General features: G+C 41.1%; 1 protein-coding gene across 1 annotated transcript in view; it reads right to left on the bottom strand.

Annotated features, from left to right (window-relative positions):
• Positions 1–21,045, bottom strand: part of ADGRV1 (adhesion G protein-coupled receptor V1) — a 428,595-nt gene that overhangs the window by 358,937 nt on the left and 48,613 nt on the right. The window contains exons 19-28 of the mRNA XM_054987564.1: positions 19,501–19,718; positions 17,983–18,726; positions 14,615–14,988; positions 11,458–11,634; positions 9,894–10,074; positions 8,429–8,631; positions 6,311–6,440; positions 5,081–5,158; positions 3,390–3,529; positions 1,010–1,619 (exon numbers count right to left, since the gene is read on the bottom strand). Of these exons, the coding sequence (XP_054843539.1) occupies positions 1,010–1,619; positions 3,390–3,529; positions 5,081–5,158; positions 6,311–6,440; positions 8,429–8,631; positions 9,894–10,074; positions 11,458–11,634; positions 14,615–14,988; positions 17,983–18,726; positions 19,501–19,718 (2,855 nt within the window). The remainder of the gene's footprint in view (positions 1–1,009; positions 1,620–3,389; positions 3,530–5,080; positions 5,159–6,310; positions 6,441–8,428; positions 8,632–9,893; positions 10,075–11,457; positions 11,635–14,614; positions 14,989–17,982; positions 18,727–19,500; positions 19,719–21,045) is intronic.

The following is a 21,045-nucleotide window of genomic DNA, read 5'->3' as shown; positions in this document are numbered from 1 at the left end:
GCCTAATTTCTATGGTGGATCTAGGATGGGGAAAGCATTTGTTTAGGTAAATTGTGAAACAGTAAATGGTTCCTTATTCAGCACCTATAGTACATGAGCACAGAAAATTTTACAAATGGGCAAATAAATTTAAATCTACATACATACATGCATCTGACTGGAAAAGTTTTTAATACATTGTTATTTGTTTAGGTTCTATGGAAACTGGTGCTAAGGCCAGTGTGCTGGCACAGGTGCACAAAAGGCATCCACAGTGTTTGTTGCTTGTCTGCACCTATAAACTCGCATTGAGAACTGCCAGCGCAATGGCTTAATGGAGGATGTATCAGAGGTGGACTTCTATTAGGGCACTTTCAGAGATATCTGCTGATTGGACAGCAGCTGTCCTTTTCAAACAAATTAGAGAACCACCAAAGAAAGGGTGAAATCAGACAGCATTTCTGCGGCAACCAAATTCTACACGCTGATTAAAGAATGGTGTGACAAACTGCCAGCATCACAGACTACATCAGAATGAAAACAGTAACCAATGCAGCACATACTGTTTGGTAAATAGTACCAGCAAGACCAGCAAGTACCACTGCTCAAGAAATTCAAGCAACCTGACAGTAGGTATATTAGCTCTTGTCTTTTAAAAATATATATGTAAAGAATGCCTTTTCCTTAGTATATCATTTCTGCTGCAGAAAGGTGACATGGAATTAATCTGTTAGGTACATATCTGACAACTTGGCTCGTGAGATGTGTTTTTCATTCTGCCTTTGGAAGATCTATGCTCATGGCAAAGGGATCATCTGACTCATTACCCAGGAACAGAACTTGAAATTGTATTTTCCATCATCAGATGGAAAAAAAAAGTGGTTGCCATAAATAAGATGGTCATGTGCACTGGCCTTTATTGTGATTTTGTATAAGGAGGAAAATGTGTTAGTGAAATTAGTACATTCTCAACATCCTTTGAGATTTTATCACAACACATCTAGTAAAGTCTAAAAATATACATTCTTACTTGGCCGATACTGGGCTCCTTCTACCAAAGCAACATCAAGCAGCTCCACAAACACAGACTCTGATCTCTCTGGTTCATTATCATCTAGGATGGGAAGCTCTATCGTGGCCTCACTTTCATTGGCTGCAAAAATTATAGATCCAAAAATGGGTAAGTAATCTTCCTCCCGAGTTGCTCTGGCAACATTCAATGGCAGATAGAGCGACATATTCTCATCACTCATAGTTCTATATGTAACCATGATTACTCCCAACAGGCCTTTTAACCTTGCTATTGTAAGGGTGATGTTCTTGGTTTCTTCCTCAACTTTAATTGGCCTGTTTTTCTCAGAGAAAATCAGAAGCCCATAAGGATCATCATTAGCAAGAACTGTCAATGTAGCATTAGTGTAAACTCCAAGACGTCCACAGGAAACATCAATGATCCAAACGGAGAAAATCTTGTCTAGTTCTGGAATGTCATCATGCAAGACTTGCACTACTAAATTTGCTTTTCTTTGCTCTATATTGAAAGATATGTTGCCAGAGGTAGCAACTAGATCTGCAGTATCTTCAGGAACTATGAGCCATTGCAAAGTTATTTGGGACAAAGCTCCATGATTTCTGATAACCTGAAAAGTAAAACAGGATGTTACTATTGCATCACGAATGATCAACTGCTTCAGCTACAAAGTTGGCTAAACCAAAAAGTCCTATAGGTTATTCAAGGAACTAATGAATGATACAAGGAACCAGATGCATTTTATGTATTTATATAGTTATACCTACTTTTCTTCCCAATGAGGGCCCAAAGCAACACGGATCTCCGTTTCTTTGTTTCATTTTAACAATAATCCTATGAATTAGGTTAGGCTAAAAGAAGTGACAGGTCCGAGGTCAACCAACAAGCTTCTATAATAGATTGGGGATTTGAACCTGGGTCTCCCAGATCCTAGTCTTATGCTCTAACAATTATACCACATTTTTTATTACAGAGGCAAGTAGAAGGCATTTGAACTGAGAATACCAGGCACTCAGGATCAGTGGATAAACCTTCCTTACTCCTTTTGTTTATAAATTTTATAATCCACTGAATAAGCCTTCAAAGTTGCTCAGAGCAGAAAATATAAAATCTAATACCTAAAAAAACTATCAACCATCTTCAGAATTAAATAAACAAGCAATAAGGCACACAGACAAGGCTGTTGTCAAGACTTGCTAGCTGTTCATCTTTCTTTTTTTTTTCAACACAAGTAAAACCGGCAGTTTGGTAAGATATTACAAACCTGCTCCCTGTGAGCCAAGTAGCGGTGTGCCAGACTGCACATTCTGTCTGTGGACTTGGATTATTTGTTCAACAAAGAAAAGCAAGGAGAAGCGACCACAGACAGCAGTGCAAAGCTAACACAGTCACAAACCCAGAGCTGGGATAAATCTGACGTATACATCCTCATTCTTGGCATTGACCTAGCTGTTCAGATTCATTGAAGGATGAGGCATACTGCATCTGTCCTTAAACCTGTGCTTTCAGTCCTATAGCACAAATATTTACATCAGTATAAGAAAAACATCTAAACAATATTTGAACACTATATCCATTTCAACGCCCCGGACTCTACTCTTCTGCGGATAAACACTTCTTAAATGTGACAGTGTAATGTGTTCAAAAGCACTGATGCTTATTCTATTAATCCTATTAACATGTTTTTTCTCTCTCTCCCATCCATGCTTACTTTCTATTTCAAAAGCTAGAAACCACAGCAGACTCTTCTTTTTCTTCCTACGCTGTGGAGCCTAGAAGCTGCAACCATCTGATGTACTGCTTTCAAATGAACAAAATCTGAATCCAGCATCCCTTTAAAGACCAACAAAATTCTCCAGGGTACATGCTTTTGTGAGTCAAAGCTCACTCTGTGACTCATGAAAATGTACACCCTGTAAAATTTTGTTGGTCTTTCAAGTAGATTCAGATTTTGTTTTACTACTACAGATTAACACAGCTATCCACCTGAAACTTCTTTCAAATGGCCATCCCACCTCACACAGTTCCAAGCAACCTCTTACCCTGCAAGTATGATGATGAACCTGACAGAAATTTGTGATCACCTGGAGGCCCACATGAATGGGCCTCCAATATAAAAGACTGCTGCTAAATCCTGATTTAGGTGGCCGTAATCAATTCCAATCTGCTTCCACCCTTTGTGTCCCTTCCCCAGAGCAGCCATCCCTTGCTTATTACACAGAATGGGGAGACCAGACCACAATAACATCTATTGTCATACATTTTTTTAAAAAAAACCCTGCAGAAACATAGACTATCGCTATTAACCCACATCCTTGTCAAATGAACTACAAAGAGCTCTAAAGAAAATGATGTCAAATGTGGTGCCATCTTTGTTGACCTTAAGTGTAATTGTTCCATCTCCATCCTCAGGTTCAGTTCCATTGACAGAGAGAGATTCAGCACTGAACTCAAATACACCATGAGCATCATCCGAGGCTTCAATAGTCACTATGATGTGAGAAGCAGTTCCCAAGCTGGCTGCAGATACCAAGTTCCAAGGAGAAAGGGGAAAAAAGTAATACATTATGCGAAGTTGCACTAATAAAAATTTGAACCAGATAGCAATTCTTTAAAACAGCTGTAATTTTAGCATACGGTAGACAGTATCCTACCACTCCTTCCTCTCCACTGCCATAGATTTTTCCCCCCTACTCCTGGAAGGACCAGTCCCAGGGCTGCAGGACCTTTGAGGAGGAACAGCTACACGGGTTGGAGGGCTGGAGTGAGGAAATAAAAGGAATTGAAACCACTCCTCCTTCCTGTTCTGTGTGCACAGTTCTGCTGAGGTAAGGGGCCAAATTCGTCCCCTTGTACTCCTTGTTCCAGCCCATGGGCCCTCGTGGCTGTTCCTCTGGGACTCAGGGAGCAGTCTTTCCAGGGTACGGAGGGAGCTACAATTATGGAGAGGAATATGGGGAATCTTTGTGAACTTTTTGCACTTTGACAGGAGGATACCGTGTCCCAAAACTGGCCTCTCTTAGCTGATTTCTGAGCTTTCAAAACTTTGGTTCAGACTTTTGGTCCTGGTCAGGCTGAAGAAGAGAAACCTCTAGAAAATAACTGAAGCTGTGATCTAGCTGTTCTCAGAGAGATAAGAGAAGAAACATGGAAACGTGATAATAGAATCAGAGGGCATCAAGGCCATAGAGCTGGATGGGAGGCTCTCTACTACATTCCAACTAATTAGCACAAGGAACACTGGTTGGGGTAAGTTGCTCTGATTGTGTACACATCCCAGCTGCAGAAAGTTGTGGTTGTGTGTCCTAGTAACACTCCTGATTGATCAAGCAAGGATCTTCATTCTGTTCTGTGCTGTTTGTAATTTGCCTACTGCTTACATGTCATCTTGAGCTCTGGATCTGACAACCACTCTTGGTGTCAGCTCCAATCTTTTTGTTTCTGGACTTTGGAGCTTGGGAATTCTGTTGGACTTTGTATTTAAACTGAAAGGGTAGCATCTTGGGTTAGGAAACCAAAGCCTGTACAGTATATTAGATTTCTTTATTATTATTTTCTTTCCTGTCTTGTGCAATTTCTTTATTTGTAATCATTTGCACAATTCTTTAAAAAACTTTCTTAATTATATTTCTGTGGTTATTTGAGTTTCGAAACTTCAGTCTAACTCCAGTTCTTTGGCCTAATTGGCTACAGCTACAAGTAATTGTTTTTGTGGAACTCAAGTCTGCAGGACCCCTTGTAGGGCTGATCTTAATTAGTACCTGGAAGGGCTGGAGCCTTTGTTGTTTGTTTGTTTGTTTGTTTTTGTAGAGCCTTTGTTTGTTTTTGTGGAACTCAAGTCTGCAGGACCCCTTGTAGGGCTGATCTTAATTAGTACCTGGAAGGGCTGGAGCCTTTGTTGTTTGGTCTCTAAACTTATGGGTAACTAAAAGGGACTGGTGGTGGCACTTGTATATTGTGATGAACACACTGCAAACATTAACTTACAGAAATCACAATTGCAAGATATGTCAGTTATGACAATACATTTGGGCTAATTCAGGAATCGGGAAAGAGAAAAATACAGCTTACCGTGTTGAAGGACAGCAGGAAGAAAGAACTCCACATTCCCATCACCACTACCGCTGCCATCACTAAAGAGTTCAGCAACTTCAAGAAGACACACACAGATACACACATATAAAGCAGATGACAGAGAACACTTAAAATGCTTGCAGACAAAAAGCAAAAGATATTCCAACAATACTTTGAAAGTTCATCAGACACTGATAAGGTGGGGAGGAGTAAACAAATGCTACAGTTTTATGGTATCTATCACTGCTATTTATCAGGGAATTTCAGTTATTGACACTTAGTTTCTCATTGGCTTTTTACAGGTGGAAATGCACGGAAGTTGAAAGAGACAGAACCTATATGAAATGCACCACTGTAAAATGAGTAAATTAATATGTACAGGAAATGCAAATAAATCAAAAAGACAGCAGAAAGGATTTAACTGGACCTGTTTGGTAAAAAGAAAAAGAGTTTCTCCTTATTTTAGGAAAGCATACATGTAAATTCCTTCAGATGGTTAGTAAGTATATACAAAATGGCACCTTCTGCAGATTTCACAAGGAGAAGATACTTGATGTTCCCTAGTCTTACACAAGAAAAGCAACAGAGCCATGCTGTACCTGATAACATTAAAATGAATAAGGCCGCAGGTGACTGGAATAGGCCATGGCACGTGACATGCTCTGCATGCAGAAGGCCCTAGGTTCAATCCCTGGCATCTCCAATTAAACAATATCACTTAGCAGGGCTGGGAGACTCCACGTGAAATCTTGGAACAGTCAGAGTAGACAATAAGAAGGTAGGTGGACTAATAGCACATCTACATGTTCAAATATAATCTAAATGGAGTTACTTGTAACTGGCAATGACAAAATCCCAGTGGCATGTATCTCATTTACTAGACGCTTGTAGCCATTTATTATGATTCAGGGAACTGTAAGTGCAGAAAAAACTTGTACGGTTACTGCTAATTTAGCAGCTCTTCCACACACATGGCATTTGCAAATATCTAGGACTACTGGACCACATTAATACCTACTTCCTTTGGAATATGTCTATTTTCAGCAATAATAAAGATATCCAAAAAAGATCTTCAAAAGAATATTAGAAAGTTTATCCTGTCTTTCAGGAGGGAAAATGTAATTCAAGCTTTAGAAGATCAACCTTCCCAGAAAGCTCTAATAAAATTTCATATCTTGAAATAAGGCCACATGTGTTTACAGAAAAAAAAAATCTGAGATTTCTTACCTTTCCCATTTGGGTTCAGCAACTCTACTTTAAAAGCCTTTTCCAACTCAGGGATAGAATTATCTGTAATGTTAATGATAATGTACTTGTATCTTTCTCCTGGCAGAAATTCCAGGGTGTCTGCAATACCCTGCAGTAAAAAAAGCTATTTATACTTTTGTTCACATTTTACAGTGTAGCTAAATAAAATGTACTGATGCAAGAAAATCAACAAACATGAAATATCCATTTTACATCTAGAACATGCATTTTTGTACAGGATTGTTGTTGGCAGGGCAGATTTGAAGGTCTCACTCTGGATTACTTTTTTAGGAAGACTATATAAATCCACAGCAATACTAGTCCTCTCCCCCTGACATACTAACAAAACGGAGAATAAATTGTGACTACCCAGTTTGCAGACTGCGCAGTAATTAAGATAGTAATCAGTTTTGTGAGATAGGATCACCTATCTACTAGAAGATTAAACCAAACCCAATGACTTCATTATTGGAATTATTTCCTCCACTATAATTTCATTCAGATTTTGGATGGGGATTCAGTGACCTCCAACAGAGTGTGTTCACACAGAGATAAACATTTCACAAACATCTGAAGATATGAAACAAGCAATCATTTGGAGTATCATCATTATATTCTTTGGTTATTTCTTTACTAGTAACAAAGCTCATTGTGGGAAAAAATACAACAGGCTCTAGAAAGGGGAGGGCGGGCATTTGGGCATTGCCTCCTGCTCCATGCCTCATTCTGGCCAGGTGAATGGAGGGTAGGCATTGCAATCTGCTCTGCGCCTGATTCAGCAGGGTGAACGGGGGGTGGGGGTGGCAGGCATTGCCACATGCTCCATTCCTGATCCTAGGCAGGTAAAGGGAACGCAAGCATTGCTACCTGCTCTGTGCCTGATTTGTGCAGTGTGAAGTTGGGAGGTGGTTATTGCTGTCTGCTCTGCTCCTGATCCCAGTCGGGTGAAGAGGGGTTGGACATTGCCTCCTGCTCTGTGCCTGATCCCAGCTGGGTGAAGGCGGGGGGCGAGCACTGTCACCTGCTCCGGGCCTGATCCCAGCCGCATGAAGGGGGGGCAAGCACTGCCACCTGCTCTATGCCTGATCTCAGCAGGGTGAAGGGGGGACTGGCATTGGTACCTGCTCTGCTCCTGATCCCAGCTGGGTGAAGGGGAGGTGGGCATTGCCTCCTGCTCTGCACCTGATTCTATCCAGGTGAAAGGGGGCGGGCATTGCTACCTGCTCCACATCTGACCTCAGCTGGGTGAAGGGGGGATGGACATGGCCGCCTGCTCCACATCTGATTCTGGCACATTGAAAGGGGAGCAGACATTACCATCTGCTCCACTCCTATTTCTACTCATTATTTTAGTAATAAGAAAAAAAAGACAATTATTAACACTAACACTGCTTATTACTTAATATAACTGATTATTATAACCTTTAAGAGCTTTAAAGTACTATTAAGAACCTATTTCTGCTACTTATCTTCATTACCTATTACTTATACTTTACTTAACAGTAACAATGACGACTACTTGCCAATATTTCAATATTATACAATCTTTTATCTTTATATAACTAATTATCCCAGCTGGGTGAAGGCAGGGGCTGGGGGTGGGCATTGCCACCTGCTCCACTCCTGATCCCGTCTGAGTGTAAGTGGGGGGCGGGCATTGCCACCTGCTCCAAACCTGATCCCGGCCTGGGCTTCCCGCCATGGCATGCTCTCTGGAGGGATGGGTTGCCTTGTCTGGGCTTCCCTCCACAGCAGCACCCTCTGGCGGCGCACCAGGGTAGGAGGTGTATTGTCAGGAATACGGTTTGCCTTTTATATAGTAGGATACAGAATATTTTTGTACTATCATGTGCAATACATGTTTCTACCTTCCTTGGTCCTTTATTTTTGTCTTTGTATTAGCAGAGGCTTTAGAGAACCCGAGAATCAGGATTTACTCCTCACTGGATTCTGGGCTATGTCAAGCTAGGACTGCTCTTTGTTCATGCTCTCACCAAAATATATATAATAATTATTTTAAAGCTCTGATTAATGGGAATAAACATATCTATTCCAGCTGATTAATATCTGTTCCTACTTTCAGTTTGCAACTCATACCTGATAATCTTGAGGACTGAATGCTGTTAGTGAGATTGTTCTGTATTGTACCAGGACCATTCCAAGTAGGCCTTGTGCACGAATCACAAGCAAGCTGACATGCCCTATTTCTTCCTTTACAGTAATGTGGGGTGCTGTGGTGGCTGGCAGAATGATGTCATCACTGTCTGATGGAGGTTGCCCCACAGAGAACTGAAGCAAACCTGAGAGAAGCAAGACAAAGATTTGAATTAGAGTCAGTTACTAGGTTTTGGCGGGACCTGGGCAAAGAGTGATCAGGGCTCCCCTATACCCACTACTAGATTCTCCTTCTTGTCCTCCCATCCATGTGCCCCACCTGCCTGTGATTCCTTTCTTTGCCCTATCACAAGTTCTTCCACCACCTGCAGTCGCAGCTGCCCACTCTTTTCCTGATGGTGATGGGTGCAGCTAGGAGTGCCAGTGCCATGGCCACTAGGAATACTGACGCTTTGTGCACCATCCACCACCACCATATGCTATTCTCCAGCAGTGCTGCTAGGCAGCATATGCAGCTGAGAACAGAGGACACAAAGCACTCACAAGCAGGCAGTGGAAGAGTGTGAGTGCAGGCATCAGAGGAGATGTGCAGGCATCAGAGGAGAGGGAGTCAGCAGCAGTGGGTCCCACCAGAAGCCATGGGTCTTGGCAGCTGCCCCACCTCACCATGTGCTGATGCCCGCCCTGATTTGAATAACCTAACACTTCAGTGCATATAAGTATTTGTTAATTAAACTTAACCATCTCCCAGTGATGATACATGCACATATGTGTGCTACAGTTTCAAGTGAAAAAATGACTTGAACTAGTAAAATAATTTCCAGATCAGCCTTGTCCGTTTCATTTCACCTCTAAACTGTGTTGTGTGGTTTGGGATTTAATTTACGTGAATCCACCAATTTATAATTTATTTATTTTAAACCCCATATTTCTCCCAGAATACTGGGACACAAGTTAGAACCATAGCGTTGGAAGGGATCTCCAGGGTCATCTAACCCTAGCCCAACCCCCTGCACAATGTAGGAAATTCACAACTACCTCCCACATCAAAATATCCAAAAAAAGCAATAAAGTAGCCAGCAATAAAAATGTTTAAAATGGTTCCTATTAGCACTGTCTCCATTACTCCAATTGGCCTGGACTGCAATGCCCTCCTAAGACTTATTCATTCCATGGGGACCATGTCAATATTGCATGCTGATGGTATAGTTTCCCCCACTCAACAAATGCACTACACTGAGAAAGAATGGACAGGAAGGGGGTCAATGTAGAGGCAGACTTTCAACCAAAGAGAATCTCTCACTGACTATTAACATGGGAAACAAGTGTATATGTAGCTCCATGCAAACACCATTGGCACAAAATTTGGGATTTGTTAATTATTCCCATGAAATAGCTTTCATCCATTCATTGCTGAACAAAAGTCTTTATGAGCTATTACAGTTACCATAAGGGTGGTCACTGGCTTTGATGGTGATGTAGGTTGTTTCCTTTTCAGGGTCTATGCTTGCTCCACTACTTGGGGTTGAGCCTATTTTTCCATCTCCAGAAACAGCAGACACTAACGTCACCTGAAAATATTCATTCAGCTCAGGTATGTCATCATCAAGAACAACCAGATTCAATACCTAGAGAAAGATGGAAGATCCAATTAAAATGACTCACCTGAGAATCAATTTCAATCAACGTTATTTAAGAATTCCTGGCATTTCAGTTTCTGCACTAATTTATTTTTGAAATGACTTATTTCAGGAAGAGAAATCTGTATGGAGGTCTATGCTCATTCTAGTGACCTGAGAAATTCATGTAAACTTTTTATTTGTCTGTATTCAAAGTTTCCAGTTGACTCCTATATAGGAAAATCACTTACATTTGAATCATCAGCATCTATAACAACCACCACCACCACCCCCTTGCTTAACCATGACATCAAACTATGCCATGGTATCCTTCAGCAGCAATAATGAGAGCAAATGAGCAGCATACTGTCAGTGGATTCGATTAAACACTTATTTATCTGTACATAAAATCTATACTGATTTTTACAAAGTCTTTTCATCAAAAGATATGCAGTACAAATTCATTCTCCTTTTCAACTGCTCAAGTAAATTTGTTCAATATCTATGCAGGGTCCATTTTAGTCACCTGACTGCTTTACGAACACATTGAAAACACCTACAACACAAGTTTCTTGATTTTCTGACTGAGAGCTGGAATGTTTTTGCAGAACTTCCAGCCTATACTGTGTGATTATCAGTTTACTTTCAGTAAAAATAAGTATGGTTAGTAATGCTAGGTTGTAACTATAACAGAGCAGGTTATATGCTGAAGATAGATGTAACAAAAGTCTACCACACTTAAAATTAGGGTTGCCAAGTGTTCTTACCCTCTAAGTAGGAGGGGACCTGGAACTTATCTTTACTGTCTTCTCGTGTGCATGCTACCACCACGCTGCGACGTCACTTCTGGGAGTGCAGCCCAGGGGCACTCTCAGGGCCTGCACAATGACATCTCTCCTGGGAGTAACATCATTGCACCACGCTGGGAGCGCACCCTGGGAGGCCCATTCCTGCACCTTTCCCCTCACCAGTCAGGTAAATGGGGGGTGGGGGGAAGGCTGGGAGGGAACCCCTGCCCTCACTGAGGGAACAGCAACTCTACTTAAAATGTTGTCTCTCTTCATTCCTAGATACATCCTTGACTACCCCAAGCCAATTAGAGGAAACATCCACAAACAGGTGCTGCATGCACATTTTCCAAAAAAAAATGTATTCCAGGAGCCCGTAAGTTCAGGGGTCCCCAACGTGGTGCCTGTGGACACAATTGTGCCCACTGACATTTTTCCTTGTGCCCACCAAGTGTTTTTAGAAATGGATAGGGCTAGGTGGGGGTTTTGCCCAGCAAGTCTTCTGACTGGCCACTGGAGTCAATGGCCTCAGAAAAGTATACAGAAAAGAGGGCTTCTGAAGGAAGCAGCAGATGATTCCATTTAATTAAGAAACAGGATTTACCTCTGATCTCTCAAAAGGACGGAAAGTGATTATTCCACTCTTGTTTGCAAAATCATCAACAAAGAAATTAACTCCGTCAGAATCAATCTGAGAGATACTGTAATGAACAAATACATAGTCCAGAGCTCCTCTGGTGCGTTCAACCACGCAAGACACAGTAGAACCTTCATTTGACACCTATAAGCAAATAAGAGTTTTGTTTTTAGATCTGAGTGAAAACATTATTTTAGTGTCATGGTAATCAAAATGATATTTATTTCTTTAAAAGGCTCCATCTAAGTCCATACATATCCAGAAAGCCAAACACCAAAACCAGAAATATAACTTGAATTGCAAACCTGCGTAACTCAGCTATCAGTTGGGATTCTGCTCCTTTCATCTTCTTCCTTCTTCCCAAGCTGTTCTCTGTACTACTTTTGCAAAGGGCTAACAAAGTCACTGCATCTATACTTTCTCATGCAGTCTGCTAATCAGTTGCTCTTCCTACCCCTCAACGGCTATCTTTCATCAAGTCTTATCTATCTTCTGAAAGCCCTATTTCAAATGGACAGCCTGGTTGCCACTGAAAAACAACTCTCAGTGGCAGGAACATTATGGCCTCTACCTCATGCTCAGTTTTACAATGGGTTTTCTCCGTATCCAGCTCATGCAGATTGGATCTGCTTATTTGTCGGTTCTGCCCCTAAAGTTCCAATTCTTTAATTCCATGGAGGGGGTTGAAGTGGTGCCTGGTACACTAGAATAATGCCCCGTTTCTTCTGAAGACTTTCTGGGGGAAGATAACATGTCAGTGGTGTTGTCAGGGAAGGGACGTTGCACATGCAGTGTTGTAATGTTTAGACTTTAGAGGGGATTGTATGATTAGCTGAGGGAAACTTTAAAATATTCTGGAGGAAAACTTTAAAATATTAAGCAAGACTCAGGGTTTCTGCAGAGTGTTTACGTTAGCCATTGCTGCGGTTTTTCTCCAACATTGCAACTTTTAATTTTTTTTCCGTTAAAACAGCAATGTTGCAATTTTTAAAAAAATTAAAAACCAGGAAAACCAATGTGTCATCCTGACAGTTTCTTGTGTTGTGAGATGATGATTTACCGCACAGGTTAACTGCCGAGGTTCACATACATACACTAACGACAACATTTTTGTTTTTAAAAAAGCATTGTGCTGAGCATGGTGGGAGAAGAAAGGAGAAAAAAGGGTGTAGTTACACACTGCTGTTCAACCAATCAGGATGCAGGCAGATAAAGGGGAGGGTGAAAGGCAAGGCAAGGTGTCATGATCTGGCTGTGCCAGGAAGGCTTAGCAAGGCCTCAGAAGCCTGTTTGCAGTAGGAGTAGGCCTGCCTACAATTCCCAGGAGCCCCTGGGCCATTTTGGTGCCCTTTTTGGCCAATCAGAACACATGGGGCTAGTGCTATATGAATCTGGGAGGGAAAAAGCCTGTGTTCGTTCTCCCAGGGAGCAGGCTAGAGGAGGTTTCTGCTAGGGAGAGAGGCCCTCATCCAGTTAGGGTGAGAAGATAGGCCTGGCAGACAGAGGGACAGTGAGTTCAGTCGTGCTAGGGCCTTTTGTTTATTTTGCTTTCACCCATCTATTGTTGCTAATGCACCTTGCTTCTTTGTTTGTTTGTTTGATATTAACTGACTTCCTTGTAAATAAATCCTTTTGTTTGTTGTTACTCTGCTGAGTCCTCACGCCTATTTATTGGCCAAGCTACGGAGGTCAGAAGGGTTGGGAGGGTACTCTGGACCTTCCCAAGGGACCCTAAATCCCAGAGTGGTGGCAGCGTAAGGCGGCTCACCCTACCCTGAGGCATGACGCAAGGGCTTACACCGAATAAAACATTTTGCACTACAAAAAGGCATTTTTACTTTTATGTAACCCCCCCCCCCCCCAATCAGGGTATGTGAGCTGAGAGAAAAGCCACAGAAAACCCAGGGAAAGCCCATTTCTGCATCAGAAGGAGCCCTTCACTATGCAAAATGCATAAAAAACTGGGAAGCAGTTTGGAGACTGAACTGGGGTATCTGAAGGTCTGAAAAAGCAAAGAAACAGACTGGGATAGACCAGTTTCTTGACAAAGGCTACATTAACTGTAGAAGAACAGAGTGGCCTCTTGACTTTAGCTCACCACACCAGCCTTTCAGGGAGTTTATCAGCAATGGGCCCGCAGGCCACAGCACCAGTTTGCCCCTGTGAGGCTTTCCCCATAACTCAGATCTGGTAATCGGACCAAGGGGAAGTCCCATCTGCTGCACAGCTAATTACTGTGCAGGCCTAGAGGAAAACCCCACTAGCTTCTCAGTTGTTCAAAGGTGAGGGGCAAAGTACACAGGGCCAGTAGCTGGGCTAACTCCTCAGCTTACTTGGGAGGGCTTGGTGCTTTCCCAGGATCAGGAAATCCCAGCTGGCTTTGTAAGGCAAAAAGAAGGCGGCCATGAATGTTAATACCTATCCAGGCTGCAAGGGAGGGTTGAGGAGGACAAGGATGGTACAGAACTCCCTGCTCTCTAATGATTGATGCCTACTAGGGAAGGTGGAGCAAAGAGCAAGGCACATGGACTATTTCAAGGATGAGGTGGCAGAATCAGAACCTTTCAAAAATGACATGTTAAGCTAACATTAAACTAACATTGTGCATGAATATGGCTTTTGTTTTCATCCCTTACTCTAACTTACCCCCCTTGTGTGGAGTACAATGAAGGAATGATGAAAAAATAATTCCAGTTTCCCACAACATATGAATGCAGATATCTAAGTTAAGCAAGTTAGTTTTCCTCCCACAAAATGGCATTCTAAACTTGGATTAAACCATGGTTAAAGTCCTGGTTTGCGGCGATGGGGAACTAACACTGGTTAACCTGGGGACCTCCACTGGAATGTCTTCAGCAGCTAGAGTTTGTTTTAAATCAAAATTCCTTCATTGTGGTCCATGTCAGGAAGGGGAGAGGAGGAGGCAGGAGTGAGGCATATAACAAGCTCATGCACTATTAGTGCAATCCTAAACAGAGTTACTCCAGTCTAAGCCCACTGAAATTAATGGGCTTTGATTAGAGTAATTCTTAGGATCGCACTGAAAGTCAGCTAATGTAATGTCTGAATGTAGCTATATGACACCAGGTCCTTGGCATTTTTACAATTTTGTTACATTTCTTACCTCAGGAATACATGCTCCCGTGAAACCAAACAGACCATTGGCATTATCACTCTTCTGGATTCTTAATACGGCAGTTGTGTTTTCATGTGAAATTCGTGCTCCCCCATGAACAGAAATGAGCTTAAGGATGAACACCTCTTCTCCTTCTTCTTCTATGTCATCTCTGGCAGAAACGATGAATGACTTATTAGTTTCTCCCTGTCTATATTCTAAGTACCCAGAGATGGGGTGCAAATCAGCCTTTGCCGGCATAGTATGAAGCTCATAGATCTCTTCCTTAGTCAATCTGCGTTCATAAAATCTCATGTCTTGAATCAGCCCTTTGTACCTGCTACCACCATTTATGCCAGCACCAACTCTTGTTATTCCTGGTCCTGGAAAAGAAAAGAAAAATCCAAAGTTGTTCCTGACTATGCAGATCATCCCAACCCAATTAAAAATATTCAAAAACTCATCAAATGTATTGTTAGCAAAATATATTTGTTCAAGTTAAATATATTTGGTTCTCTGAAATGTGAGAATAAAACGGGCATTCAAATATGGTAAACTGCAAAATCATTTAAAAAAATTAAAAAACTGCAACCCATGTGTTTCCCAATAAGGAGGTCTCCTCGTGCAAGGAGAGGCAGTGAGAGGTGAGTAACTGCGAGATCTCCACACGGATTGTCCCTGCTAGAGAACTCTTCTTAATAAACTGGCAGATGTTCATCAAATGGGTTATTGGAAATAATAAAGATTAATAGCAGGCAAAAGCGCACAACACACACTCAGAGCTAACTAGAAAGCAGCGGTGAAAACTGGATGGAGTTTGATGGATTGGGTGATAGTTACCATCAGAAACGGGCATCCAGGAGAGAGAGAGCATTGAGCGACCAGCATGTTAATGAGGAAGAGCTCAGATGGAGATCTCAGAGTGGATGCTGGATCTGAGGGCATACACACAACTATGGTGGAGGGGTAGTCCGTATACTGTGCAACGTACCCTCGGACAAGACTGCATCTTCTGCCCCCCAAACAATAACTTAATGGTTGCCCTGGGGTGGCACAAAGGACAGGAAAGCTGTCTCTGGGGCGAGACAATGAACTGGTGAGCTGTCTCTAGAGTGAGACAAACTGGGAAGGTTTGATAAAATCTCCCCAGGTGAAACTAAAGTTATCAGCGATGACTGACGACCCATGATGGATGGGTGGGTAAGGCTATCAGAGCCCGGGGTCACCTGAGAATAGGAGGGTGGATAAGGGAAGATTAGTAGGGTGTGTTATGGTGATTAATTCTGGAACTCCTAGAAGATCCTATTGTCTCAGGATCTTTGCTCATGACCGGGGCGTAGGGGCTGAAAGCTGGTCTCACTTCACATGGTCCATCTCCTGGCCGGAATGTGGCTTCCATGTTTCTGCTTGGGCAGTATTTTGTGTTTAAAACACAGAGTGGAGCTTATGGCTTAGCCCTATTCATAAGCCTCCTTAAAATCGTGAGGGCAAGTCTGACTGCTAACACACAAACATCCTTGGTTTCGAAAGATCTTAATCATAGATGGTTGTGGATTTCCCAGACTATATAGCCGTGGTCTTGGCATTGTAGTTCCTGACGTTTCGCCGGCGAAACGTCAGGAACTACAATGCCAAGACTACGGCTATACAGCCCGGAAAATCCACAACAACCATCATTCTCCGGCCGTGAAAGCCTTCGACAATATATTAATCATAGATGTTGTCTTTCCAGCATCTATGGACTTAGACTGGAGTAACTCTGCTTAGGATTTCACTGTTCACCATTTAAAACCAGAAACTTATCTTTAATGCAAGATTTTATCATTTTCACATGCCACACCCTATTGAAAAGTGAGTTGTTTAGAGGATGAGGTCTGTCTCCTTGCTGTTGTGATCCAGTATGAAAGAACTAATATTGACGGATGCAAGATGAAAAAAATGACAAATGGACAAAAACATAGAACTATTGTTACAGAAAAGAAAAATCCAAAGTTGGGATGACCTTGCAGGCCACCCCAAACCAATTAACAATATTCTAAAACCTACCATACCTATTGCTAGCAAAATATATATGCTCTAACAAAATTAATTTGTTCTAGCAAAATATATTTAATTTGCTTAAATTCGAGAAAAAAACAAGAGCATTCAAATATGGTTTGCCAATGTTCCCTGATAACTGGAACCCTTGTCAATTTTATACTCAAAACGTGCATTCACCTGTTTGACATTGAAATGTTCATGAGAAGACTCTGAAGTTGCCTACAGGAAAATGCCACTTTGAGATCAAAGCTCACTGCCAATATTTAAAATGTAATTTAGTGTTAATTTTAAAGAAAAGAACAACTACTATAAAAAGAATACCCTGTCACTAGTCTAGAGATGGAAAATTTCCAGATATTTTAAAGCCATGAAAAAACCCAGAAATTTGGAGGGAAATTGAAATATATGCAACACTTACTTTTCTATCAAATCTAAACTTCTTTTATTGATTGTAAAACATAAAATGTATCATTTATAATTAGTCATCATATAAAACTACTGTTTTATTTATGGAAATAAAAGTATAAGTGTCTTCATTTTTTATATGAAAAATTGCAAATATATCTGATACTTAACAAACAGGTGCAAACTACTACATCCTATGCTACTGTAACACGTGTATCTTTAATTTTTGCAGTATGAGAGGTAAGAAAAAATAAACATGTTCAAGGTAGAAAACAAATTCTGTAGTAAACAAAAGAAAATGTATTATTTGCACAGAAACTCTCTCATAGAGTTACAAAAGGTAGGAATAGAATACTGGATATTAAGCTAAAGTTGAAAACATTGAAAACATTGACTCTTTAATAATGTATTATTAAAGAAATTATTGTTGCTAAAAGTATTTACATTTAAACAAAAAAACCTGAACAAATATATGTCTACAGTATATATATTTAGAGAGAGAGAGAGAGAGAGAGTGCTTTCCCAATTTTCCCATAGGAATTTTTTTTAACGTCTCCGTACTTTTGCACACTAGATATTTTGTATGTGAAAACCCTGTCTTAAGAAGTGTTCTACTCATTCTAAAAGATAAAATATTTCATAGGCATTTCTTTGCAGGGTTCCCTCCAAAGTTTCCAGTTTTTCCATTAAAAAAACTTTTAAAGACCTCAGAAAAAATTGAAACAACATTTCTCCCCATGCTTCTGGACCCTGACATTTCTAAACTGGTCTATAACAGCACTTTTCTTTTCTTGAAAGTAGAAATCCATCAACATTTATTTATATCAGTAACACATTTCTTGTTGCAGGCATGTGTTGTTGCTAAAAGGAGTCTGGACTTGTCAAGATCCACATAGACTGAGAAGGAGAAAGCTACACGGCATATCGCTTACCATCAGCAATCGCTTCTCCTTTGAGGCTCTTAATGCCTCTAGGCACCAGACTTCCATCAATAAAAAATTCAATTATGCCATCATCCAGTGTAAGCAGAAGGTGCACCCAAGTATTTTCATCCAAGTATTTAGTGACTGTGATCTTGGCCACAAATGTCACATTAGACTGCAATGGTGTATAATAAAGTCTGACAGTAACATGAGATTCATTTGTGATGATTTTCACTCCATAATACATGGTTCCATTTCCATTGTCCTTTGAGATTATAAATCCATCACTGTTGGCACTAGGAATCACCCAGACTGAAAATGTGAAGTTGGCAAGAGTTCTGTTCTTGCTGATGTGGAACTGAGACTCGATAATCCCAAAAGCATCCTCTTCACCACTAAAATACAAAGCGTCCGTTCCAGTGTGATGACGACGCATGTGAGGCTGTGACTGCACTGAATCTGAAAATTTTCCCAGCAGCAAGCAATCAATCATCAGAGGCAACCCTTCTCTGAATGTACCAGACAGTATTTCCCAGCCAACTCGGACATCTCCAAAAGTTCCCTGCTGCCTCCATATCGTAAAGTTAGCAACATAGGACATATCATCTTCAGAGAGAACATCTTCTGCGAGCTCCCTTTCTTGGCTTTTGGAATCTAGGATGAAAACTCCAAAGGGGTCGTCATTAAACGGGATCATCACTGTCACTGTAAGGTTGGTTTCAGATAACTGGCCACCAGGACCTGGATATCCTCCTATAAAATATATTTAAAAGCAAACAAAAGATTGAGTGAACTCCATCTTGAAGCTAGCTCTTGCATCACTCTCTTAAATAACACTAGTTTCATCTTCTAGAAAAATATATAGTTCTATGCTTAAAAACAGGACAATTTGTGTGGAAGCTAAATAACCAAGGATCATTTTGTGCACTAATACCAAGTGCCGACTCTTTCTTGGAACGTTTTATTTTATGTAACTTTCCTGCACATAAATGTAAAGGCTATATTGAATCCTTATCCCAACATGCTATTTTCCCATACACATGGACATTCATTTATAGGGAAGCATTCAAACACATAACTATCTTACCACTAGCAATGGTATGGTCCAGAAAAAGCTTTTATTTCTTGACTTTGCTGATACAATAAACTGGACCTTTGTAATTTATTTTGACAAGTGCTTTCATGAGCAACAGACTTCTTTTAAAAACAAATGTACAGAGAACATTTAAAAAGAGTGGGTTTTAAGCAAAATTTCTTCAATACACTACACTTCTGTAAAATCAGTACATAAATACATGCAGTAAAAAAAATTACAGAACATTGGGGCTTCCCCCTTTACAGATTATGCAAACGTGTTTGAAATGTGAATTCAAACTTTCATTAGGTCTGAAAACTAGCCCCCCTCACAAAGGCTTCGATTAATATTCTGCCCTTCAAGAATGAAGCTTAAATTGTCAGAGCTTGGCTATTTTATCACTGTTTTCTGTTCTGCTCTTTAAGAGTAAAAAAAGAGCACTCCCACTATACCTGTAGCGTTCACTAACTTCAACATGTAAAATTCATTGAATTCTGGAATTTTATCCGATATAGCATGAAGAATGATGGGCTTTGACCCTTCTCCATCCCTGAACTGTACAGTTCCAGACACTTCATAGAATTCTTCTCCTGGGTCCAAAGCAGAACCATTCTCAAACAGCCGCCAGGTCACAGAAACGTTGCCAAAACAACCTCTATGCCTCATAATCCTATAGAAGAGATTAAAAGAGTGCTTTTAGTTATAATAGCAACACATTTCATATATAATCATGTAATTGGGCTACAATACATTTGGAGATGATGGAAAGAAAATAAGAACGTAAGAAGAGCCCTGCTGCATCAGACCTGTGGTCCATTTAGTCCAGCATCCTGTCTCATACAGTGGTTAACTAGCTACCCTGCATAGTCAATAAGAGGGCACAGAGGTCAAGGCCTTCCTCTGATGTTGCCTCCTGGCACTGGAATTCAGAAGTTTATTGCCTCTGAATCTGGAGATTCCTGTTAGTCGCCATGGCCAGTAGCCATTGAGTCCTATCCTTCATGAATCTGTCAAAACTCTCAGATTTGCAACACAGGTCCCCCCCACCCCCATGCACACACACACACTTTCAAATAGCATCATGATGCTGTCATGCACGTTTCTTCCCTAAGTTTCCTGCAATCTTTACAAAACTTGCTTTATTATGATATTTTTGGAAAGACTGCACCAAAGCAATGTGGGGTAGCCATGTGGATGGTAAAGTCTAAACCTTTCCATTTTTTCTGTCCCCAAACTCAGGTATTCGGGGGAGGGGGACTCCCCAATTCAGTACTATAAGGGTTCTCAGTAGGGTTGCCAGCCTCCAGGTAGTGGCTGGAGATCTCCCAGAATTACAACTGGTCTCCAGGCCACAAAGATCAGTTCACTTGGAGAAAATGGCTACTTTGGGGGGTGGCTTCTATGAAATTATGCCATGCCAAGGTCTTGTCCCTCCCCAAACCCCACTTTCTCCAGGTTTCTCCAGGTTTCACCCTCCAGATCTCCAGGAATTTCCCAACTTGGAGCTGGCAACCCTAGTTCTCAGGCATGTTACAGGAAGACTAGACAGGGACTGGAAGGGGTGCTTTTGCTATGGGGTATTTGGTCTTTCAAAAGGAAGCTGTTCAACATAAACCACTGGGTCCCTTTTCCTTGTATGGCTATGTTCAAGAAAGGCTTATGGAGTGCTCTGTTTTGAAAATTCAAACAGAATAACAATGCACAAATCCTACAAATATCTCTCATCTCAGCTATGCCAATAAAGGAGGTATCAGTTGCTTTCTCAAAGAAAAACAAAATGAAAAGGGGGACCCAGCAGCAACAATTATAAAAAATACAATGGGAAATCCTCTTCTCTGTTATTTAGACCAGAGACATTTCTGAAGGTTCACTAACTTATCTCTATGGCTCACCAATCCTCTTGTTAGAGAGTGTCAATGGATTATACACTTCCTGCTGAGTTAATTGGCAACATAACAAGGAGCATCAGCCAAGCAAAAATAACTTCTTAAACCCTG

The sequence above is a fragment of the Eublepharis macularius genome, chromosome 8 (assembly GCF_028583425.1).
Source record: "Eublepharis macularius isolate TG4126 chromosome 8, MPM_Emac_v1.0, whole genome shotgun sequence".
Lineage (NCBI taxonomy): Eukaryota > Metazoa > Chordata > Lepidosauria > Squamata > Eublepharidae > Eublepharis > Eublepharis macularius.
The sequence above is the reverse complement of the archived record's forward strand: the minus strand, read 5'-3'. Positions and strand labels throughout refer to the sequence as shown.